The sequence below is a fragment of the Trichechus manatus genome, unplaced genomic scaffold (assembly GCF_000243295.1).
Source record: "Trichechus manatus latirostris isolate Lorelei unplaced genomic scaffold, TriManLat1.0 scaffold00151, whole genome shotgun sequence".
Lineage (NCBI taxonomy): Eukaryota > Metazoa > Chordata > Mammalia > Sirenia > Trichechidae > Trichechus > Trichechus manatus.
In genome coordinates, this window is record NW_004444087.1 from 990272 (window position 1) to 1016717 (window position 26446).

General features: G+C 43.0%; 1 protein-coding gene across 1 annotated transcript in view; it reads right to left on the reverse strand.

Annotated features, from left to right (window-relative positions):
• The window catches only part of SDK1 (sidekick cell adhesion molecule 1), an 819863-nt gene that overhangs the window by 319673 nt on the left and 473744 nt on the right, over window positions 1-26446 (reverse strand). Inside the window, exon 13 of the mRNA XM_004385956.1 lies at window positions 14784-14920. Coding sequence (XP_004386013.1) covers window positions 14784-14920 — 137 coding nt within the window. The remainder of the gene's footprint in view (window positions 1-14783; window positions 14921-26446) is intronic.

Here is a 26446-nt window from a genome sequence, read left to right on the forward strand (position 1 = left end):
AATCTACTTTGGTGAGTAGCATCTAGGGTCTTAAAATCTGTGAGTGGCCATCTAAGATACTCCACTGGTCTCACCCCTTCAGGAGCAAGGGAGAATGAAGAAAACTAAAGACACAAGGGAAAGATTAGTCCAAAGGACTAATGGACCACAACTACCATGGCCTCCATCAGACTGAGTCCAGTACAGCTAAATGGTACCCGGCTACCACCACTGACATCTCTGACAGAGATCACAATAGAGGTTCCCAGACAGAGCTGGAGAAAAATGTAGAACAAAATTCTAACTCACAAAAAAAGACCAGACTTACTGGCCTGACAGACTGGAGAAAGTCCAAGAGTATGGCCCCCGGACACACTTTTAGCTCAGTAATGACGTCACTCCTGAAGCTCACCCTTCAGCCAAAGATTAGACAGGTCCATAAAATAAAACGAGACTAATGGGGCACAACAGTCCAGGGGCAAGGACTAGAAGGCAGGAGGGGACAGGAAAACTGGTGATAGGGAACCAAGGTCGAGAAGGGAGAGTGTTGACATGTTATGGGGTTGGTAACCAATGTCATAAAACAATATGTGTACTGTTAAATGAGAAGCTAGTTTGTTCTGTAAACTTTCATCTAAAGTACAATTTAAAAAGAAAAAAACAGGGAAACCAACAACAAAAAACTCAGTAAGATATCTGCATTTCATTGTATGTAAATTATATTTCAATAAACAACAAAAAAAGTCAGTATCATACACAACAGTAAAAATCTAGGAGATATTCCATTAAAATCAGAGAAAAAAACCAAAAAGCAAAACAATAGATCCTACTATGCCGATTATTATTCAAAATTATTCTGACCAACAGAGTATGATGTAAAAAAAAAATGAAAACAATAAGTTTGTATTATTTGGAGAAGACATGATTGTCTACCTTAAAAACCAAAAGGACCAACTGATCATTAGAATAATAAGAGAATATGCAAACTGGCTGAATAAAAAATAAATGTCTGAAAATCAATAGTTTTCCTATATTCTAACAATAATTGATTAGAAGATAAAATGGAAAGAAATTCTATTCACAATAGCAACAAAATACAATCTTAGGACACCCTTAACAAAAACGTATAGAGCCTATGGATAAAGACCTACAAAGTCCATGAAGCAATACAAAAAAAAAAAAAAAAAAAAAAGCTGAATAAATGGAGAACTGTATTATTTTTCTGGCTGGAAAGACAGAATTACAAAGAAGTCAATTCTCATAAATTCACTGGTTTAATACAATAAAAACTCAGTGGGAAGGTTTTTGAAACTTGACAAAATAATTCCAATTTTTTTCCTGGACAAGAACAAAATTCCAAAAAGGTGAGGGGAATTTGCTTTACCAATTATTAAAACACATCATAGAACTAAAATAATTAAAATGCTGTAAAACTTGAAGAAAAACAGATGATGTATCAATGGAACTAAATAAATAAGCCCCAAACAGACTTTAGTACACTACGGTATATATGAGAAAAAGGAAATATCATAAATGAATGATCTAATAAATCATGTTGCAAAAATGAGTCATTTGGCAAAAAAGAAAAACTTGTAGGTCAGAATATTTGCTGTTGTTGTTAGGTGCCGACTCATAGAATGAAACACTGTCTGGTCCTGAGCCCCGGTGGCGGAATGGTTAAGTGCTCAGCTGTTAACCGAAAGGTTGTGGTTTGAGCCCATCAGCCCCTCCACGGGAGAAAGACGTGGCAGTCTGCTTCTGTAAAGATTTACAACCTTGGAAACTATATGGGGCAACTCTCAGAATATTTAACACATACGAATTCCAGGTGAATTAAAGAGTTATATACATTAAAAATCAAACCTTTAAAACCAAAGACACAAGGGAAAGATTAGTCCAAAGGACTAATGGACCACAACTACCATGGCCTCCACCAGACTGAGTCCAGCACAACTAGATGGTGCCCAGCTACCACCACTACTGCTCTGACAGGGATCACAATAGAGGGTCCCAGACAGAGCTGGAAAAAAATGTAGAACAAAATTCTAACTCACAAAAAAAGACCAGACTTACTGGTCTGACAGAGACTGGAGAAATCTCGAGAGTATGGCCCCCAGATACCCCTTTTAACTCAGTACTGAAGTCACTCCTGAGGGTCACCCTTCAGCCAAATATTAGACAGGCCCATAAAATGAAATGAGACTAAATGTGCACGCCAGCTCAGGGGCAAGTACGAGAAGGCAGGAGGGGACAGGAAACCTGGTAACGGGGAACCCAGAGTTGAGATGGGGAGAGTGTTGACATGTTGTGGGATTGGCAACCAACATCACAAAACAATATGTGTACTAACTGTTTAACGAGAAGCTAGTTTGTTCTGTAAACCTTCATCTAAAGTACAATAAAAAAAATAAATAAACCTTTAAAAACAAGATGAAAACTTACAAGAATATTTATTTTATGCTGGATAGTGTTGAAATACCCAAACATAAAGGTAATGAAAGAAATGATAATGGAAAATAACAATAGAGTCAACAAAATAAAAATCAAATACTTCTATATGTCAAAAATAACATTAAAAAAATTAAGGATATAAGAGGCAAATAGAAAAAAATACTTGTCACAAATGACAGAAAAATTCCTAAAGCCTTAAAAGAAAAATGGGGGAAAGGAAATTGATAGACCATGGCAGAAGAAGTACCAGAAGACAGCCAACTTGGAAAAACGTGTCCAATAGGACTAGAAATCAAAGACATGCAAAGTTAAACTAGAAGAAGACCAAAACATAAAACTCGGAAACACAAATCTTTCAAATGAAAATATAGGAGACTATCTTTGCAAAATTGGAGTAGGAAAAGATTGTTAAAATCCTTTCCTTCTAGATTTTCTCATTTTTGGTGTTCTGGCTTTGCTGGAAGGAGGACTGGTGGCACAGTGGGTAAGCACTTGGTTGTTAACCAAAAGGTTTGTGGTTCGAACCCACCAGTTGCTCCACAGGAGAAAGATGCGGCAATCTATTTCCGTAAAGATTTACAGACTTGGAAGCCCTATGGGGCAGTTCTACTCTGTCCTATAGGGTCACTATGAGTTGGAATTGACTCAACGGCAATGGTTTTTCCGTCTTTACTGGTGCCCTAAGATGGCAATACGTACTTTATAATAGCAGTGCTACTAACAATGTAGGAGGGAGGAGACCGGTGTTGGTGCCTCCCAAAGGAGATTGTCATAAGAGGGTAGGAAATGGTTAAGATCTCAGCTACTAACTGAAAGGTTGGTGGTTCAAATCCACCCATATGTGCCTTAGAAGAAAGGCCTGGTGATCTGCTTCCAAAAGATCACAGCCACTGAAAGCCCAATGGAGCACAGTTCTGCTCCAACACATGGAGTTGCAATGAGTCGGGATCAACTCAATGAGGGAAACTGGTTTGTTTTTCTTAAGGAGCTGACCAGGCAAAGGCAGAGAGCGGGAAAGATGAAGAGAATGTCCATGTGCTGAGCAGGGGGTGGAGGCACTGGATTTTTGGTGTGTTCAGGGAAATATAAGCAATTCCTTGCTGCTGAAGCATGAAACACAAAGCAATGAACGGCTGGAGAGAAATCTGGAGAGGCAGGTGGCAGTCCAATGATAAATGGCTTTACACACTATGCTAGTAAGTCTAGAATCTATCCTTTCAACAATGAGAATTTCCAGATGAGAGGGAATTAAGACGAGCAAGTTAGTTCAAGAGTGGGCAAGAGAGACCATCATCAGGCTGTGTTTGAAGTACCAGCACACTTTGGGGTGTCCATGGCGATTATGGAGGAACTTGAGCCTTGTGGCCAAGTCACCTCCTGGCCCCTTTTCTAAGGAGCCTCTGAAACATTTCCAGAAGGTGAGGGAGTTAACTGATCAGAATTGTACTTTGCAGAGGTCTCTCTGGTGGCTGAGTGAAGGATGGGTTTGAGGAGAATGAAATGATGGATTAGTGTGGTGTTGGAGTAGCCACTCTGGAACAGTGTTTGCAGAAATGGGGAAGAGCAAACTGATAAAATAACAATGTATAAGGTACAACTAACTGAGGACTCTATTGATTTATTTATTGGGGAGGAGAGTCAAGAATGACTTCTATGTTTCTAATTTGGAAGAAGAGCAAGTTGGTGTGTGTGGGGGGGAGATGATGAGTTCTGTTTTAGACATTTTGAGCTTGATATACCTGTGGGACATCTGGGTGTGGATATCTAGAAGTCATTTGGTCACATGAATCTGAGGCTCAGGGGAGAGGTCCAGGTTGGGAGTTGCTAGCACGTGTATGAAAGGTGAACCATGAGTGGAGGTGAGATCACCTACGGGAGCATGTGGAATGAGGAGAGCAGTGCACTGAGCAAGGAAATCTAAGGAACACCGTTTAAGGGGCAGGAGAAGAAATGACATCTTCAGGAGAGTCAGAGAAAATGGTGAGAGAGAGAAGAGAAGAGGTAGAGTGAAGAGGGTCATGGGAGCCAAGCCCAGGGAATAGAGCTCTGAGGGAGTGAGGAGACAAGAGCATCAGATGCAGAGACATCCAGGAGGATGACGACTGAGAAGTATCCCTGGCTCTGTCCTTTAGAACAGTGGTGACACATCTTCAGGAGAAGAGAGTGGGTGGAATGAATGAGCAATTAGGAGGTGGGGATAATGAACAGAGACCACTCCTTTGAGGCAAAAGGAGGCAGCAGAGAGGGAGAACTTGAAGACAAGGGACAGAGAGGGATTAAGGGATGGGCCAAGTCCAGGAGGTAGAGGAGAGAAGTCAAGGGCATGGGTGGAAGGATGGCTTTGGACATCAAGGGATTGTAGTGGTTCTTTTTATTCTTCATGCTTTAAGTAATTCCTAAGTTTTTATTAATGATGGCATATAACTTTAAATAACAATCAAGTAACAAAAAAGTTCTTTTAGATTTTAAGTAAATTGAAATACTAAGGTATAATATAAAATCACAAGTATGAACAATCATATCTACTGAACAACAGTAGAACTAAATAGGATGAAGTATTCTGAATTTTTTTTTCCACATAAATATGTTTGTTATCTGCTAGTACTTACCAGGAGAAATGTGGCAGCATGTCCAAGGTTTAAAAAAATTCATTGGAAAAAAAATTACTTTTTTCTTACAGATACGTAATAGACTGCCACTATTGTATTTTACAGCAGAATGTCTTAGTCCAACACATGGAAAACATGCAGGGGTTCAGTTTGAGAACTAAGATTGTCTTCCCCATCTATCAGGATTCCATGGAAGCTCATGGTAATGCATTAGAAGAGCATCTGGATTTCTAATCTTGAGTGATGCTGATTCACTCAGGTTAAAGGATAAATTAAACAAGGAAAGAGAAAATCATGGCTGTCCTACAAATGTGAAATGAACACGTGTCAGAGATTTTAGTTAACTCATTAGTTAACTAATGAGGAAACCAGGGAGGTGTTACAACTACATCAAAGGAGAATTCAAACAACACATACATAGAGATAATCAGGAATGCTAAAATGAATTTACAAACCGATATACGACTGGTCAGTAACTACAGGGCAGTAGCCAACTGTATTCTACTAGACAAAATTTATTTGCATTTATACCGACCAAGACTCAGTTGCACGACTATAAGTTTTCTAAAATTTACAGAGTTGTAAAATAACCCAAAGACAATGAAAAGAGCAGGCCCCTGTAGAATCATATAACCCTGAAGGGGGCTAGATGAGACACCAATAATCTTATTCTTGGTCCACTTCAAAATCTTTCACAATCTAGTCTCCCCCTTGTAGTCATAATAATCTCAAAGTAAAATTATTCTTAATCTTCTAGGGAGTGAGTAAAGTGCTTTTGCTAATCATCAGAATTCTCAGCCTGTTTATAAAATGATAGAGTGGGTCTTCACCATTGAGCCATCAAGAGTCCCTGTACCCTCTCCAGGCCCCCTCACCCTCCACCTGTCCTGACCCTCAGAGCAGATTTCCACTCACCAGGCTGCCCTGCCCTGCCTTGGCTCTGGACCTTGCCCCAGCAAGGTGGCCACTGCCCACCGCTCTCTGAGCCTCCAGCTGAGCAAAGAGGTTCCTAGAACAAAAACACATCACACTTCTACAGAGAGGTTAACTCCACGTGCCTGCAGAGGGCCAAACATAGTCTCCACACAGGGTTTACTCTACTCAAGGACTTGGGCAGCAGCTCCGGTCCAGTTCCAGAGTTCCGCTCCATAAAGCATTAAAGAGGCACTTCTGTGACGGCTGGGATGTCAGAAGGGCAGGTGTTACTAAGCACCAGCCTCCACCATTAAGTCCCTCAGTTTGGCCCTGCAAGCGCCATGATTTCCAGGAGAACGGCATTCTAATCAGCCTGCCAGGAGGCATGGGCTGCAAAGGGCATGCAAGTAGCTGAACAAACAGACCGATGGGATGGGATTACCTAATATTGTCCACTTGCACAGCACTGAATGTGGACCAAATATAATTTTTATCTCAGTGTACTTGCTGCGAAGCTGTTCTTTCAACCATAATTAGCCAGCATGTTCAGCTGCTTCTTAAAGGCACTAATTCCTAATAAAAATGCAAGCCAGACCACTGGCCCAGAAGACAGTGCAGGTCCTCCTACTGGCTCGGACAGAGGGATATGCAGTCAACTAATAGCAGCACAAGCTATTTAAGCAAAGGTCACAGCCTTACTTTAGGTGGTTGAAATCTGTACCAGCCCACAGACAACCATCTTATCCACTTCAGATTCTTCACATGATAATACCTACACTGGTGGCTCCAAAGGAAAAACAACTGGGAATCCCATCCAGCTCCAGGACAAGGCCAGCCAGGAGAGTTAGTTAACCTCAGAGTTAACGAGGCACCAATGAGCCTCTTCATCACCTTTTTCAAGAGAGGAAGCCATTCAACACCTACAGAGTTGCCCAGTACATGTCAGACCCTGTGCTGGGGACCACAGACACAAAGAGTACTAATACATGGACCCTGCCCTTAAGGGGTTCCTGCTAGCAGACAGGCATATAAACCAACTACTACTGTAGAATGTAATAAACAAACACTCATCAAGTAATGACTATAATGGCATAGGAACCCTGAGGAGGGAAAAGTTAATTCTTCCTGGGCTTGATGGGGATGTGGGTCAAGGAAAGCTATGGAGGAAGAGTGATATGTGAGTTGGAAGAATTCCCCAAACAGATATTATCACATGACCCCCTACGCCACCAAGCTGTAGTCCCATTAGACAATTTATTGTTTCTAAGTATGCCTTGAGGCTGACACTTCGGGGCCTTTCCTGGTGCTGGCCCCCTGTCCTCCATCTCGCTCGGGTCTCATGCCATCCCCTTGAAGGCTTTCTCTGATTTATTCCCCATCACATTCTAAGGCAGAGTGCTCCCTCTCTCACATGTGCCTGCAGCACTTTGTATGTGCCTGAGCAATGGGTGCTTCTTACATGGTAGGGAGTCCCTGGGTGGTGCAAATGGTTAAGTGCTCAGCTGCTAACTAAAAGGTGGACAGTTCGAGTCCACTCAGAGGTGTCATTGAAAACCCTGTGGAGCACAGTTTACTCTGCATGCATGAGTTCACCATGAGTCAGAATCGACTTGATGGCAACTGGTTTGGTTTGGTTTTTACGTGCTAGGGTGAGCTAGTGGGTCTGACCATCTCCTTGTTCTTAACCAGCAGACGCTGATCTCTCCATCTCTGAGTCCCAGCTCCCAGCCGAGTGCCTGCTACAGAGCAGATGCCCACTAGAGAGTCACTGTTGAATGGACAAGTGAATGAATGAGTAAATAAATGGATGGATGGTTGTACATACAACTGCTTCCTACTTAGGCATGCTGTCTGGCTGGAAGAACTCATGATTTATTGAGAAAATAGTTGGCATGGCGTTTTGAAGCAATGCCGTATTTTGTGTAAACTGGGGCACCAAGCTAGAACACTTCCCCTTTGCAAGATGGTCCAAGACATTGAGTCCATCAGAGGGGAAGCTACGTGAGAAATTCATTTCTATGCACTTGTTGAGGGCCTAATAAATGGTAGAGACTGGGGTTACAATGATGAATAACACACAGTCCCTGATCACAAGGACACTGTAGCCTAATGGGTCCCTGTCAAGGTGAATATTGTCAGATTTCTACAGGCAAGAGCTTGGCTCCTGTTATCTGCTCTCCATACTGAAGACTGGCAAGTCCTATTTTGATCAGACTGCAGGCCAATGAGTCAGCATCAACTCGATGGCAATGGGTTATATAAGTTGCAGGCCTACGAAATCCTCAGAAAGAACTTACCTTCCCACAAAGGTTACTTTAATTCATGCCAATCCCTTTCCTCTTTGATTGGAGTGGCTAAGACAAAACCAAGGCTGGATGTCTGCATGCAAGCCTGTTTCCACCCACATCCCATCCTCTCTGTAAGGCAAAGTCTGATCAGTGGCCAGAGATGTCCCCAGTAAGAGGGATAGGGACTGGAAATGTGCCTCCTCATTTTCAGACAGAGCTCAGAAAGGAAGCCGCCGAAGCCAAGGGTGTAAACTTAGGCACATGAGAAATGGAAACCAAATGCCTCCTTTGGGGCCTCCCTCGGTGAGCTGGGTTGAGTGGCTTCCAATTCCAATAAAGGCTCTCTAGATACACAGAATGGCTGCCTTCAGTTCACACAGACTGAAACCAAAGAGCCACTGGCTGCCTGATTCACTCAGTGCCATGCTGAAGGGCAAGAGGGAAGATCCAGCTCCCGGAACCGCCTCTGTGGACGCTTGACACTCAGGAAGACCAAGCTTTGGGTCAAACTGCCCTGGGTGGAATCTCAACGTCACTACCACCAGCTGTGTGGCCTGGGGAAGTCACTTACACTCTCTACCCCTCAGCGTCCTCGGCTGTCAGTGAGAACACAAGCAGTACCTGCTGTGGTATACGGTGCCAGGGTCAGAAGGCGGAATCTTTTATATGAGGCGAGGAGAGGTATAAAAGACAATTTAGAGAAACAAATTCAGCTAAGTCCATTAAGTATAGGAGGAGTATACAGGTCGAGGTGAGCATGTGAAGAGCCGTAACAGAACAGTCGGATGTTTCTGCTGTCAGAAGTAGGTAGGGCCATAACCCGAAAGGTTGCACGGGAAGCTTAGTGGGCAGTGAGTTTAAGATAGTGGTGGTGGAATAATGTAGAAAAGGATAGCGAGAACAGGAGCCTAACTTGAAGAAGGTAACCAATGTCACTGAACTGTACTTGTAAAAATTCTTGAAAGAGTGTATGTTGTACTTGTTGTTGTGTACCATTGAGTCCATTTCAACTCATAACGACCCTAGAGCAGAGTACAGCTGTCCCATAGGGTTTTCTAAGCTGTGATCTTCTTGGGAGCAGATTGTCAGGTCTCTCTCCTGCTGAGCTGCTACATGGATTTGAACCATCGACCTTTAGGCTAGCAGCCTATATATACTTTTGGCTGTGTATACCTTCACCAAAGGGAAGAACAAAAAATTAAAACAAACAAACAAAAAAGAAATGGAGTGTGCTGAACCCTCTGGAAAGCATGTCTCAATTTGTATATAGATAAGTATTTAAAGATTTCATTAGATAGGGGTTTCATGAATAGAGGCTTAACTCGGAGATATTGAGGGTTTGGTTCCAGACCACTGCAATATAGCAATAAAACGAGTCACATGAATTTTTTGATTTCCCAGTGCAAATAAAAGTTATGTTTACACTATACTGTAGTTTATTAAGTGTGCAATAGCATTTTGTCTAAAAAAATGTACATGCGTTAATTAAAAAATGCTAACCATCATCTAAGCCTCAAACGAATGGTAATCTTTTCGCTGCTAGAAGGTCTTGTCTCGATGTTGATGGCTGCTGACTAATCAGGGTGGTGGTTGCTGAAGGTTGGGGTGGTTGTGGCAATTTCTTAAAATAAGACAACAACGAAGTTTGCTGCATCAATTGACTCTTTCTTTCACGAAAGATTTCTCTGTAGCATGTGATACTGTTTGATAGCATTTTACCTACAGTGGGAACTTCTTTCAAAATTAGAGTCAATCCTCTAAAACCCTACCACTGCTTTATCAACTAAGTTTATGTAATATTCTAAATCTTTTGTTGTCATTTCAATAATGTTTATAGCATCTTCACCAGGAGTAGATCCCATCTCAAGAAATCATTTTCTTTGCTCATCCATAAGAAGCAACTCCTCATCCGTTAAAGTTTTATCATGTGATTGCAGCAATTCAGTCACATATTTAGGTTGCACTTCTAATTTTCTTGTTATTTTCACCACATCTGCAGTTACTTCCTCCACTGAAGTCTTGAATCCTTCAAAGTCATCCATGAGGGTTGGAATCAACTTCTTCCAAACTCCTGTTAATGCTGGTATTTTGACCTCCTCCCATGAATCATGAATGTTCTTAATGGCATCTAGAATGGTGAATCCTTTCCAGAAGGTTTTCAGTTTACTTTGCCCAGATCCACCACAGGACTCACTATCTATGGCAGCTACAGCATTACAAAATGTATTTCATAAATAATAAGACTTGAAAGTCGAAATTACTCCTTGGTCCATAAGCTGCAGAATGGATACTGTGTTAGTAGGCATCAAAATGTCATTAATCTGCTTGTACATCTCCATCAGAGCTCTTGGGTGACCAGGTGCATTGTCAATGAGCGGTAATATTTTGAAAGGAATCTTTTTTTTTTCTGAGCAGTAGGTCTCAACAGTGGACTTAAAATATTCAGTAAACCATGTTGTAAAATAATGTGCTGTCATCGGGACTTTGCTGTTCCATTTATAGAGCAAAGGCAGGGTAAATTTAACATAATTCTTAAGGGTCCTAGGATTTTCGGAATGGTAAATGAGCATTGGCTTCAACTTAAAGTCACAAGCAGCATTAGCCCCTAACAAGAGGATCAGACTGTCCTTTGAAGCTTTAAAGCCAGGCATTGACTTCTCTTCCCTAACTATGAAAGTCCTAGATGGTATCTCCTTCCAGTATAGGGCTGTTTTGTCTACATTGAAAATCTGTTGTTTAGTGTAGCCACCTTCATCAATTATCTTAGCTAGATCTTCTGGATAACTTGCTGCAGCTTCTACATCAGCACTTGCTGCTTCACCTTGCACTTTATGTTATGGAGACGGTTTCTTTCCTTAAACCTCATGAAACAACCTCTGCTAGCTTCAAACTTTTCTTCTGAAGCTTCCTCACCTCTCTCAGCCTTCATAGAATTGAAGAGGGTTAGGGCCTTGCTCTGGATTAGGTTTGGGCTTAATGGAATGTTGTGACTGGTGTGATCTTTTATGCAGATCACAAAAACTTTCTCATATCAGCAATAAGGCTATTTTGCTTCGTTATCATTTATATGTTTACTGGAGTATTACTTTTAATTTCCTTCAAGAACTTTTCCTTTGCATTCACAACTTGGCTAACAGTCTGGCACAAGAGGCCTAGCTTTTGACCTATCTTGGCTTTCGACATGACTTCCTCACTAAGCTTAATTATTTCTAGCTTTTGATTTAAAGTGAGACACATGTGACTCTTCCTTTCCATTGAACACTTAGAGGTCACTGTAGGATTATTAATTGGACTAATTTCAGTAGTATTGTGTCTCAAGAAATAGGGAAGCCCAAGGAGAGGGAGAGAGACGGGGGGAATAGCCAGTCGGTGGAGCAGTCAGAACACAAACAACATTTGTTGATTAAGTTTGCTGTGTTATATGGGCACGGTTTGTGGCATCCCAAAACAATTACAATAATAACATCAAGAATCACTTATCACAGATCACCGTAACAGATACAATAATAATGAAAAAGTTTGAAATATTACAAGAATTACCAAAACATGACACAGACGTGAAGTGAGCATATGCTATTGGAAAAGTGGCGCCATAGGCTTGCTCAATGCAGGGTTGCCACAAACCTTCAATTTGTAAAAAACGCAGTATCTGCAAAGCACAATAAGTTGAGGTATAAGTTTTATGAACTTATCTCTGTGACTAAGTGTGTTTACACATCATGAAAGCATGAAATACTCTCATCATAAGGAACTGTTCACACAGTGTGTTTAAGAATGCTTTTTTTGGACATAACAGTTACACAGTTACCTCTGTGAAACGTGTGTCACACTCTGGCAAGCATGTAAAAATCTCTCTTCAGGGAAGTTTAAAAAAATTTGTTAGATGGTTTTTTTGTGTATATAATGTTTTAAAAAACTTTCCAACGTAAAACTGAGTGAGCTATACCTGCTGGAATGCAAGCCAAAATGTGTTTATAGGAAAGCCTGTAAAAATTTGGTTAGAGAGGGGTTTTGTAAATATAAAGATTTACAAACTTATGTTTGTAAGTGAATGTGCTTTCAGCTCTTGGAAAACCAAACAAAAGCAGTAGGCAAGGCCAAGAATACAGGTGGGGTTTCATGGAGTCAGGTTTCAGTGAGGGTCAGTAGGGAGAGCACCATCACTAGCTGTCCTGAGAACAGGGACCCATTTATAACAACAGTATCATATGAGACAAACCACAGGCCAAAGAAACTAACAATCATTAGAGCCAGGCTACAGGTGGTCTGGCCAGCTCTACCCTACTTGGGGAGGGAGTCTGGAAAACAGGATGAGCTAATAAGGAGGAGTCTAACTAGGGCACTAAAGGGTGGAACTGAGCTGACGCACTTTGGCTAAGAGGCCATGGACAATGGTGAAGGTAACGACACAGCCTGTGAGAGCCCCAGGCCAGGGAACTGGCTCTGAGATGGGAGACATGGCCATCTGGGGAGCCAAATGCAACCAGTGTGGTGGGCACAGGTGGAGCCAGGAGCAGAGTGGGCAGGGTAAGCTGAGCTGGTGAGGAATCCAGGACTGTGGGTGTTCTCGATGCAGCCAGAAGTCCTGCAGGGTTCCTACAGGGGTGTGATATGGTTCTATTCTAAGAAGACGAGTACCATCGCTTGTATGAAGAATGATTGGGAAGAAGGCAAAAGTAGAAGTAGAGGACAGTTGGGAGCTGCTGCAGTCACGCTAATGAGAGATCGTGAGGATCTGGAAGATGGAGGGTGGGGGCAGGTTGCAGTAGCTCCCAGAGCACAAGCTAGAGGACTTTGGTGAAGGGGCGAGGGACAGGAGCTGGGACTGTGCCTAGACTTCTGTAGTACAGTGATGGATGGCAGTGGTACTGAGATTAGAAAGGCTGCGTAATGAGCTGAGAACAGGGTTAGGGTTACAGAAAGAAGAATCAGCAAATGCAGTTTCAAGAAGTTGAGTTTGAGATGTCTTTGAGACAACCAGATAGAGATGTCAAGTAACCGGGCGTGGTATGTGATCCTGAGGTCTGGGATGAAACACAAATGTGAGTGCCATCCAGGAGAAGATGCCTTTTTTGTTTTTTTTTTTTTTTTAAATCACAGGGCTGCATGAGATTTCAAATAGCCCTAATTGTGCTGTGATTAAGCACTTGGTTGCTAACCAAAAGGTCAGTGGTTCAAACTCACCAGCTGCTCAGCAGAAGAAAGATGTGGCAGTCTTCTTCCATAAAGCTTACAGCCTTGGAAAACCTATGAGGCAGTTCTACTCTGTCTATAGGGTCACTATGAGTTGGAATCAACTCGACGGCAAGGGGTTTGGTTTTTCGGGAGCATGAGATTTCCTAGGGGGAGATTGTGGGCAGGGCAGTGAGGAGTAGCCCGGTGAATCCTGTGGAATACGCTACCCAGCTGGCCAAGAAGATGAGGGAAAAGGGACAGCGAGGTTGGAGGAAAGCAGAGGCTGCTGGGACATTATGGAAGGAGAAGGTTGAATGAGGAGGGCAGGAATGACAGTGTGAAATGCTGCAGAGAGGTCGGGGAAGGTGAGGGCCCGCTGAACACTTAGCACAATGTCTACCCCAGAGAAAACAGCCAAAGATGTTGTTATTATTACTACTGCTGTTGTTGCTATTGTTAGGTGCCAGTTCCGATTCATAGCGACCCCATGTACAACAGAACAAAATATGACCCCATCCTGCACCATCCTCACAACCGTTGTTATGCTTAAGCCCATTGTTGCACCCACTGTGTCAGTCCATCTTGTTAAGGGACTTCCTCTTTTTTGCTGACCCTCTACTTTACCAAGCATGATGTCCTTCTCCAGGGACTGGTCCCTCCTGATAACATATCCAAAGTATGTGAGAGGAAGTATAGCCATCCTTGCTTCTAGGAGCATTCTGGCTGTCCTTCTTCCAAGACAAATTTGTTTGTTCTTTTGGCAGTCCATGGTATATTAAATATTCTTCATCAACACCATAATTCAAAGGCATCAATTTGTCTTTGATCTTCCTTATTCATTGTCCAGCTTTTGCATGCCTATGAAGTGACTGAAAATGTCACTGCTTGGGTCAGGTGCACCTTAGTCCTCTAACAACATTATTGTCATTAATGTTGTTATTATTATTGTTGGCCTTATTATTACATGTATTGTTGTTGTTATTACTACTATTATGATTATCTCTCATGTCAGCCCCAAGCGGGAGGCATTATTAAGCCATTTTAAAGTTCCATCCTAGGCACAATGCTGTACTGGACACCTTTGCTTAGGGAAGCCCATGTTGACTGGGTGGATGGCCATCCTGTTGGGCCTTGGCCCCCAATTCCATGCCCTCAGAAGAGGGCCCATAACTACTTCTCTCTCCGCTCCAGGCCTCACACTGCCTTATACCCGTCCTAAAGCAAGTTCTCTCTTTGACTTGAAACCCCGCAAAGCATACTAATGTTTTACTAGTTGTTTGTGTTCTGAGCCAGAAGTAAAGGTTAAGGAAAGCACAGATGGGAATCTCATTATTGTCCATGGTGACAATTTCGCTTCTCTACTTACTGTTCTCTGAAACCTCCACAATGTAATAAAGGACCGGGCTGTTTCCGTCGAAGGGCCGCACCCAGGAGAGCATCACAGTGTGGCTCTGGGAAGTGTTCAGGCTGGCCAGGAGGTTCTGGGGGGGATGAGGCAGCTCACTTGGATAAAAAGGAATGAAAGGAAAAAAAGAAAAAAATGCAGTCAGACTTTCAGAATTGATTTGCAGTCACAATTGAGGGTTAGCCTGGGTCCTCACCTTAAATAGTCCTGGTGTGTCATATTTTGAAAATGAAGGACATAAAATATGCCCCAGACACAAATACTAACCACCCCTACCAAAAAAAAAAAAAAAAAAACCAAAAAAAAAAAAAAAAAAAAAAAAAAAAAAACCCAGAACTTAAACCTATTCACAATGCCATTTTGTGTTCAGCACGTAATTTGGTTTAGTCCATATGGTAGCTACTAACAACACTTATTTAAGTGGGGGGAGTAGGAGTGTCAATTTTACACAGTATATTATTCAACTGAGAAAACCTGGTCAACAATTTGTTTTTACAACTCAAAGCTGGAAAAGTAGTGGAAATGCAGTAAACTATATCAACAGGAGGAGCCCTGGTGGCATAAATGGTTAAGGGGTCAGCCGCTGACCAAAAGGCTGGCAGTTTGAACCCACTCAGAGGCTCTGCGGGAGACAAGACCTGGTGATCTGCTCTCAGGTCTACTCTGTCACATGGGGTCACTATGAGTCAGAATTGACTCGACTGCACCCCACAACAACAACATATAAACAGGAAAAGACCTGGAAAAATGCAATTTAATCTGGAAGTTTCCAACACTGGCCATATGGAGCCACTAGCCACAGTGGCCATATGTGTTCTCAGACAACACAGCTGCTTCATTTATTGGCAGCATGAGGTTACATTGTCCTTCTGTCTTCTGTTGGGTAATGGAGATATGGGGGAAGCATTTTGAGGGGAAATGTGGTGAAAACACGTACTAAAACCCCATGGAAATGGCAAATAACACATTGGCTAGGCTATAAAAATGGAAATGCATTTAAAGCAAATAAATTCTGGAAAGAGGTTCCTGATAGAAAAAGGTCTTTACTGGGATTTACTGGTGACAATGCTACAAAACTTAACTGCAGAGTTTCTCCCACTAAATTCTACAACCGTAAAATTATAAGCTGCCGGAGTGCAGCATTTAACCTTTACGTTCCATAAATCTGGGAGCAGGACCCTGTATTGTGGTCGCTCTGGTTGGCTGCCCCTTCGATAAATGTCCCTCGGCAGTGCTGGGGAGAGCAGACGCTGAGTGTGACCCAGCTCACCCACTAACTAGTTTCTGGTCTCTCTCAGACATCAACTACTGCTGACCCACATGGGTCAGAACAAAAAGCTGTAATTATACTCGATATTTTTAATTTAAAAAATGTACTCATTATACTTTGAAATTTATTAAGCTGTTATGTGGTTGCAGCTACCTAAGAAACACAGCTCCCTCTAACCCACGCATACCGCTTATAAACAAACTAGTATTTCTAATGTGGACGGCGACTTTAAATTAGAATAATAAAGAATAAACTCGAGCCTTGCAATGCCTCCTTGTTTTCTCTTAAATTGTGAATTAAGTTTTAAATCAGAAAAGGAGCTGCTATTTCTATCTTAGTTCTCCAACAACCAATCCTCTGTTAGATTTCTGATAAAGCCCAACAGGGAGCAAATTGCCAGAGTAAAAATATCTATCCTACTTCTCCCGAGAGTCACATTTCTCCTTCTTTTTTTTTTATTTCAAAATCTGGTCTGAAACCAAACCAACCAAAGTTGTTGAAACAGTCCCACCTGAAAACAGACTAGGAATAAACCTAGATGTTTTTGTTGTTGTGTGACACCGAGTCAATCCTGACTCATAGTGGCCCCATGTGACAGAGTAGAACTGCCGCATAGGGTTTTCTTAGCTGTAATCTTTACGGGAGCAGATTGCCAGGTCTTCCTCCCTGCAGAGCAGCCGAATATGTTCAAACTGCCCACCTTTTGGTTAGCAGTTGAGTGCTTAACCATTTTGCCGCCACCAGGGCTCCTGAATAAACCAGGATAAACATATCCAAATAAGACATTTCCTAAAATATAAGATTTTCTGACACAATAAACATCAGCTTGGAAGCAAAGCATACAACTCTAAAAACCAAACAACGACTCATGGTGACCCATGGGTGTCAGAGTAGAACTGTGCTCTATAGGGTTTTCAGTGACTGATTTTTCAGAAGTAGAATTCCAGGCCTTTCTTCTGAGGCACCTCTGAGCGGACTCGAACCACCAACCTTTCAGTTAGCAGCCACGCACTTAACCATTTGCGCACTAGACCTTGAAAATCTACACACACAAGACCCTGGGGAGCTCATAAAACGGCATCTCACAACTGGGCAGGAAATAACTTCAACAACATCGCTAGGAGTGGGCAATGAGTCATGTATGTATCATTCTTCCCAACAAAAACAGTGCTCTGATTTGTTCATTCTTCTCAGTGGATGGCACACAGGCGTCTTCACGCTCCAGGACTGTCCCCCAGATCTTCGCGATAATCTAATTAGTCACTAAATCTCACCTATTGTAGCAAGCCTCTGCTCCATCCCCCAGCCAGCCCTCAGTCCAGGTCACCAGCTCTCCGTATGCCATGAACCGTGTGTGAAACCCTCCTGACTGTTCTGCTTGCTGCCGCTCCCACCTGCAAGAATCTTCCCTACTGTCCCCAGAGTGATTCTTCATCTCTTTTAAAAAAATAATATTTCACTTCATTTTTGGGGAAAATATACACCACAAAATCCTTTCCCATTCAACAGTTTCTAGACATAATGATCAGTGACACTGGTCACATCCTTCACATTGTATCAACATTCTCGTTATTTCCATTCTAGTTATTCCACTCCTGTTGACTTAAACTCCCTGCCCCCCAACCTTCCCCACTATGCTTTAGAATAGCTGTTGTCCTTTTGGTCTTACAGAGATGATTTTTTAAAAGGGCACAATACTCAAGGGTGACAATCTCAGAGTGATCCCTCTTAAATGCAGACCCGTTTATGTTGCTCCACGGCCCACCCCTCCCATAGCCAGGTGGCCAAAGCCCCTCTGACCCTCCATGCTAGACCCTGTCCTGAAAGCATCAAACACCACAGCCCTAAAGACAACCTGCAGCACCTGAGCCAAGCCATCCCATGAGCTCTGTGCGTCTGGGAGGCTGTGACCGTGGTCTGCAGGGCCACACCAACCCCAAGGTCCAATCAGACTCCAAGGCACAGTTTCTCCTCTGTGACGGGCTCTGGGCCTCCAGCTCACCCTTAGTTCATTCTTGACCAGAATCAATCACTTCTATTTCTTGGCTCCCTCTTTAGTGTGTAAATTTTTCAGTTCCACACGTAATTGGGAGCCCTGCAGCAGCACCCATTCCACCGCACTGCATTTGTTTACAGATCCGCCTCCCCCGCTGTGGTGTGGATGCTGTTCTCCTTGGTCTCAGCATCTCCAATGCCTGCCACGGAGTTGTAGTTGCTTTAGCTGCAGTGAGTCAGCCTCAACTCATGGCAACCCCATGCCAATGAGATTGGTCCGTTGTGATCCATAGGGTTTTCACTGGCTGATTTTCAGAAACAGATCTCTAGGCCTTTCTTCCTAGTCAGTCTGAGTCTGGAAGCTTCACTGAAACCTGTCCACCATGAGTGACCCTGCTGGTCTTTGAAATACCAGCATCGCAGCAACATGTAAGCCACCACATGCAACACACTGACAGATGGGGGGACGGGAAGGGAGGTAGGAGGTACACTTAGAAATGAGTAATCTTACAGGTGAGTAAACATCTTTTTCTTGGGATTGGAGTGTTTTGTAGATTGTGGTCGAGTTCACACTCATTTATCAGAGGTCTCTAGCTGAGCAATGTCACTCATATTAGCTCATAACCTGTTGCCATTGAGTCAATTCCAACTCATGTCGACCCCGTGTGTTACCGAGTAGAACTGTGCTCCATAGGGTTTTCTTGGCTTTAATCTTTACAGGAGCTGATTGCCAGGTCTTTCTCCCATGGTGTGGCTAGGTGGGTTTGAACTGGCAACCTGTAGACAGGCAATTGCAAACTGCTTGCACCATTCAAACTCCTAATTAGCTCATAAAGTCCCTGTAAGATGGGGTACCCCGTACCTGTGCCCTCCCCCAGGGCTCGCTGACTCTTACTTGGGACCCAGTGCTAAGAAGTGTGATTTCTGGTTGCCCTTCTGCAGAGTTAGCACACTCAACAGCAAATGATGTTAGAGAATGAAAAAAGACTTAAAAAAAAAAAAAAGACATAAGCACTTCAAAAGCAAAGTAGTGTTGAGACACTTCACAAAGGCACGGAGCCCAAGAGGCCCAGCATTGTCAAGGACATGGCTGTCTAAGCTGCATCTATAAATAATGAGGTTCGTACTGCTGTCCAGAACAGCCCAACACAAGATGTGATTTCTACACACAGTGCAGACTCAGGGCTGGGAGGAAATTTAGAAGTTTCCTAGCTCAAGCCTCTGCCTTACATGACCAAAACACCCAAACCAAACCTGTTGCCATCAAGTCAATTCCAATTCATAGCGACCCTATAGGACCGAGTAGAACTGCCCTTGGGCTTCCAAGGAGTGGCTGGTGGATTCGAACTACCCACCTTTGGGTTAGCAGCCGAGCTCTTAACCACTGCAAAGCCACCAGGGGTCCATGAAAATCCCCTGTAAAGCATCTCTTGTGCTCCATATCACCTGTTTAGCAGTGCAAAGAACTTTTTAATATATATCCTACCTGCAAACAGTTTCTTTAAAAGATAAGTTTTGGTTATCTGAAAATTAAAGCCGCAAGAAATACTTGACTGAACATCAATGATGGATAAATGAGACTCTAATGTATTCTGAATCTCTTTCAGAAAATCTTATCTAATGGCAGAAGATTGCATCTTGGCATCTCTCTGCCAACTTTGAAAGGAGATAAATGGTCTGCAGAGTTACTCCCAGAGGATGATGTGCAGATGGGGTGACAAATGGGAGAGACCGGAGAACAGTGCTGCAAAGTCATTCTGTAATTTAAAGGATAAAGGGGGGACATCGCCATCAAGCATATTAGACCATCAATAATGTCAGGAATTAACAACAACAAAACCAGACTATTTGGGAAGGAGATGAAGCGAGGTGTGTTTGAGAAAGTTTCAAAAAAGACTAAGGAGAAAATAACTGGTAAAATTGTGGCTGTCAGGGGGAATTGCTTTGGCAGAAGAGGATAAGTATTTTTTCTATATAAAAAGCACTGCCCCTTTAACGCGCAAATAATGGCTTGGTCAAACCCATCTTCTGTGACTTCTTGCTGAAGATGAAGATGATGAGGACTTGATAACTCTCTCAAAAAAGTATTAAACTGTTCACTCCTTGTTATGGCTTTGTCAGAAGTCGTTTTATTGAAAGAAACCTCCCCACTGCCGTAGGGTCCCAGTCTCTCAGTCGGCTCTGTAAATTAGGTTTCCTCTCTACGCCGGGCTCCAAAGAACAAACGAGTTTCTGGTTTCAGAAGGGAAGATGCGATACTAATTGTGCCTTTAAGTGATTTAGCAATTAATCAATCCATAAAGCCTCAGGAGCCAATACCTCTGGTGTGTTCAATACCGAAAGATGAAAGATGCTTGGGGACACAGAGCCATCCCAGAAAGCCAGGCCTGGCCTTCAGGCATTCGCAAACTACTTGGAAAGACACACGGGAAAGCTTGGCCACCTGTGTGCAGTTCATTTACAGGAGGCATCGTGGGACCATCTGGAATTGCAGAAACCTCCCCTTTCAGAGAGAAGAATAAGACAGACTCCTCACCAACTATCCCTCCCCATCTTAGTGGTGCAAAATACGCAAACTTATTTTAACTTAGTAAGCAGACAGAGACGTCCAAAAAAACCCACTGCTGTCCAACTCATGGTGACCCTATAGGACAGAGTAGAACTGCCCCCATAGGGTTTCCAAGGCTGTAGTCTTTATGGACACAGACCGCTACATCTTTCTCCCATGGAGCGGATGATGGGTTCGAACCTCTGGCCTCTCCGGTCTTTCGGTTAGCAGCCGAATGCTTAACCACTGCACCACCAGGGCTTTTAGAGAGAGACTTAACTAACCAGAACCAAACTAGTTGTCGCCGAATCAATTCCAACTCATGGCAACCCCATGTGTGTCAGAGTTGGTCTGTGTTTCATAGGATTTTTTGGTTTTTGTTTTTTGGTGAAAATATACACAACAAAACATACACCCACTCAATAGTTTTTACATGCCCAGTTCATTGACAGCGGCTTACATACTTCATTTCACATTGCATCACCATTCTCCTTACCTCTGCCCGTATTATTTCACCACCACTAACTTAGGCTCTCTGCCTCTTAAAATTCTCGTCTGAACTCCACAGGGTTTTCAATGGATGATTTTTTAGAAGTAGATCACAAGGCCTTTCTTACAAGGTACCTCTGGGTGGATTTGAACGACCAACCTTTTGGTTAGCAGCCAAGCACGTAACTGTTTGTGCCACCCAGGGACTCTGGAGAGACACTTTCTCAGACATTTACTGACTACCTACTGTGTACCTGGTACTGTACTAAGCAGTGAGAATTCAGCAGCAACAGACAAGTACTATGTCAGATGGGCATATGAACATGGGCAAAAATAAAGCAGAGTAAAAGGGACAGAAACTCTCTGATCCAGGAGGGTTGGGAGGTGTTATTGAGGAAGGAAAGAATGGTAATTAAGAGCCATGATTTATGGAAGAGGAGCCATGGTGGTGCAGTGATTAAGCGATCAGCTGCTCATCAAAAGGTGAGCAGTTCAAACCCACCAGCCATGCTCCAAGGGATAAAGATGTGGCAGTCTGCTTCCATAAATATTACAGCCTTGGAAACCTTATAGGGCAGTTCTACTCTGTCCTATAGGGTCGCTATAAGTCAGAATTGACTCGACCGCAATGTATTTTTGTTTTTATACATATATATAATTTATTGGGAGTCTCTGGATGGTGCAAATGGTCAATGTCCTTGGCTGCTAACCAAAAGACTGGAGGTTTGAGTCCACCCAGAGGTGCCTCGAAAGAAAGACCTGGTGACCTACTTCCAAAAACTCAGCCACTGAAAGCTCTATGGAGCACTATTCTACTGTGACACACATGGGGTCGCTATCAGTTGGCATAGACTCGACATGGCAATTGGCACTGGTACGATTTATTGAGGATCTGCTCTAAGCTAGGTTCCATGCTAGGATTTTATAAGCACTGGTTCACTCAATCGTCACAACAACACTTTGAGGTAAATGATATTGTGCCCAGTTTACAGGAGGAAAACTGAGGCATGGAAATGAGGAAGGGTGGCCAGACTCTCACAGCTGGGCAGAGGTAGAGATGGGACTCCAGCACAGCCCTCACCGCATTGCTGTGATGTGTGGGCAGGGACATGGCTGGGGGCAGGCTTAACCAGAGAAGGGCACTGAAGTATTAACCACAGAGCAAATACTCATGACAGCATGCCAACTGATGGTCTATCTTTGAAAAGCCTACTTCTAATGCTCCTAATTTCTATATTTAACTAAATAGCTTTTCACCGAAGTGGAGAGACTGAGGAGGCGGTGGGGGACAGGCTTTCCAGCCCTTTTGAAGGACTGTTTAGCCATAAGTACCTCTCAGTCACTTCTGCAGTACGAGATTTTTTTCTTGCTTATTTTTTTATGTCATCTAAGTAAATCACGGAAATGTGACTGAGTTTGATTTGAAAGTTCTCTGAGAAGTATAAAATGCCCTGCAATTGTGAGTTATTATTACCATCATTGCTATTGTCATTACTGATGTCATACAGTTAAGACCCATTTGGGTCTAAAGATACACCACAATATAACCTACAGCTTTCCAAATTCATTCAGATTTGGAAGAGTGGAGAGTTTATTACACTAACAATTCACAAGGAACAATTGTCTTCAAATCAGTTCTGTAACCAGTTGTACCTAAATTGGTTTGAATCACAAATCTGCAAATATTTCTAAATTTAGAGATGAGGTGTTTTACCATTACAGAAAGCCTATTATTTTATAGATACAGCAGCATTTGCTGAAAAAATGTATTTACTTAGAGGAAATCAAATAAGCAAATAGTAGGGAAGATATGTAAATCAGTAGAACATAAAATCTGGGCAGAATAAAAAAAAATGCACTTTATTGGAAATATGCAATTTGGCTTCTGCTGACGGAGTCTTTATGAAATGCTAACATTTATTTGATACCAATGATGGATGATATGAGTTCTCAAAGGTAGTTTTAAAAATGCAAATGGCATAATGGATTATGTGAACTCACTGGTCACATCCCCCAGTGGTATATAAAAAAAAAGAGATCCCCACCTGAGCTATGGAAGGAGGGAGGGAAGAAGCAGAACTGGAGCTGAACAAACGTTTGGGGTAGTGGGCGCCTGGGTTCTTGACAGTGTCATCTGAGCTTGTTTATATACTTGGAGGGTGGGGGGAGGGCGTCAGGGGGAGCTAAGGGCATTTGAGCATTGAAGGTAAGAAGTGGGGTGAGGGGAATCAGAAAGAGGGCCTTTAATGGCCTACGACATATATAAATATATTTATTCAATCACGCATTTAACCAACCAACCAACCCACCAACCTACCAACCAACTGAGCAACCAACCAACCTACTGACTGAATAAACAATCAACCAACCAACCAACTAATACATATTTACTGAGTACCTACGAGTCAGAATCGACTCAACAGCAATGGGTTGGGTTGGGTTATGGAGTCTCTATGGATTATAACACTCCAATCCACAACCAATCATGGGGACAGCACAGGACCAGGCAGTGTTTCATTCCGTTGTGCATGGGGTTGTGTTGTGTTGGGTGTAACTCAATAGCACTTAACAACAACAACATGGAGTCCCTGTGTGGTAAACAAATGGTTAATGCACTTGGCTGCTAACCAAAAGGTTGGAGGTTTGAGTCCACCCAGAGGCTCCTCAGGAGAAAGACTTGGCAGTCTACTTCTGAAAACCCAGCCACTGAAAACCCTAGAGAGCACAGTTCTACTCTGACACGAGGTCGCCATGAGTTGGAAATGACTCAACAGAAACTGGTGGTATTGTGTATCAAGCACTATGTCTAGTGTTCCAAATGCAAAAAACTGTGCCATCAAGGTGCTTATACTGCAACAGGGGAAAGGATCATGAAAACAGGCTCCTATAGCCCAGTATGAACAGTGCAATGATGGAGGACTACAGCAGGTACTGGGAAGCTCAGTGGGAGATGCTCATGTGCCAGAATGGAGGGCAGTGACCTTGTGGTTCAACCTTAAGGATGAGCAGGGTCCAGAAGACACCAGTCAAGCCATGGAGGCAGCAGATGGCTGAGGCCCACCAGGCAGACAACTGGGGGGCCATGGGCAGGGCAGAAAGATTCCAGGAGCAGTGTGCTCCAAGAACTGGAGGCTGGGAGTGGGGGAGACCCCGGCACTTCCATGCACATTTATAAGGCTGGAGCGTGATCTGTGTCATAATACTGTGGTTGCCCTAGAGGAAGGGGAACAAAGGAGTCAGGAATAGGAGGAGGAAATGGAATGTGTGGTTAATTGTCTCTGTGAACAACTGCCTCCTTTCCCATGAGACCAGAAGAACTGGATGGTACCTGGCTACTGTTACTGAACATTTTGATCAAAGATTCTATAGAAGAATCCTGATCAAAAGGGGGAAAATGCAGAACAGAATTTCAAATCCTCATGGATTCCATACTTTCGGAGCCACTGAGGTTGGATGAACCCTCGAAACTATTGCCCTGACATAATCTTCATACCTTAAACCTTAAACCAAAAATATCCCCTGAAGTCTTCTTTAAACCAAACAAAAGTTTAGCTTAACTAGTAAAGAATATTTGCCTTGAGCATCATGCTCTTTTAAAGAACTATCTATGTGGAATCAGATTGACAACTGCAACTCAAAAAGTCGGATAGGAAACTTAGGGGTTAGTGAGTTAATGTGTGGAGGAACAATTCGAAAAAGGAGGGTGAGAATGGCTGCACAGCTTGAAGAACGCAATCAATGTCACTGAATTGTACATGTAGAAATTGTTGAATTGGTGTTTGTTCTGCTGTGCATGTTCTCAACAATAATAATAAAAAATACTACAACTGGACCACCTGGACCCCAGCTTCGCCTCTAGGCTGTGGAGGCAAACAGGGGGCTAACCTTCAAAGAGATCAAGGAGTCTGCCAGAGGGAGACAGAATAGCAGGTGGAATGGGGCTTTTCTCCAGTACTGAAGGTATAACAAAAGGCTATCTGGAGTAGCTAAAGGACTATACATCATTAACCTCTCAAATTCCACAAGTGGGGACTGGAGGAACGCTGTTTGTTCATTCATTCTTGTATGCCTGGGTACAACAAACACATCATGCCATGTGCTGAGCACTTAGCAAGTTTTTTTGTTTTGTTTTGTTCTTAATGTCCTTGGCGGGCATCTACGGATTCAAAGACAAATGAGGCATGGCCCCACTCAGAGTGTCCACATCCTATTTTTAGGGAGTGATTTTTGTATATAGAATCCTTCCTGGATCAAGGTTAGCACAGTGCAGTAAGAGAAATCTCTCAAAATTGCCTTTTCTAATGGCACAGCATGTGGAACATGGCAGGGATGGTTTGGCGTGTGAAGCTGGAGCCCTGGCAACGGCTCTACTTTGATTCTTTACTTTCCTGTTTTATCTTTGTACTTTTGTGCAAAGGGACTACCTGGGAGGGCACCATTTTTAAAAAAGCAAATAAATACATGTCAGAAAAATAAAATTGGTCAGCAGGCATTTCAGCTTCGAGCTCCTCAAGCAGAGACAGAGTTGAGGGAAAAAGGAGTGCACAGATAAGGAGATCACTAGTCCCCACCTGGGCACACAGACTCCTAGGCAGGTCTAGATTAGAAGTAATGGGTATCCACTTGCTAGTTTCAGGATTTCAAAAGACTTAACAGAAAGTATCCATTTACCCATGGAGAAGTGGCTGAGACTAACTTAAACACACAGTCTACCTGGCTTTCCCTGAACAGTCTCACCTCAGTGGGCCAACCCTGACATTTCATACTGATGGGAGCTCTGATTGTCACTAAATGGAAAAATGAACTCCATGTTACCTGATTGTGGTTGGTAAATTAAGCCCATTGCAGTGTGATGTTAATGGGGGGACATGGAAAAGGGGATCAATGAGGATGAAAGCCTAAAAGCCAATCATCAAACCATCTGGACTAAGGAGGGAATATTTTAATGCTGAGCTTACACAAAAAAAAAACCCTTCAAATGTACATGGCTATGTAGCATAATAAGGTCCCGGGTGCAGCAAAACGAGCCCTGGTTGCATAGTGGTAAGCGCTCAGCTGCTAACTGAAAGGCGGGCAGTTTGAACCCACCAGCTTCTCCACAGGAGAAAGATGTGGCAGTCTGCTTCTGTAAAGATTACAGCATTGGAAGCCCTATGGGGCAGTTTTACTCTGTCTTGTAGGGTTGCTATGAGTTGGAATCAACTCCATGGCAACGGGTTTGTTTTTTTTAGTTTGGGTGGAGCAAACGGTTAAGCACTCAGCTACTCCCTGAAAGGTCGGTAGTTTGAATCCACCTAGCACCTAGGAAGAAAGGCCTGGTGG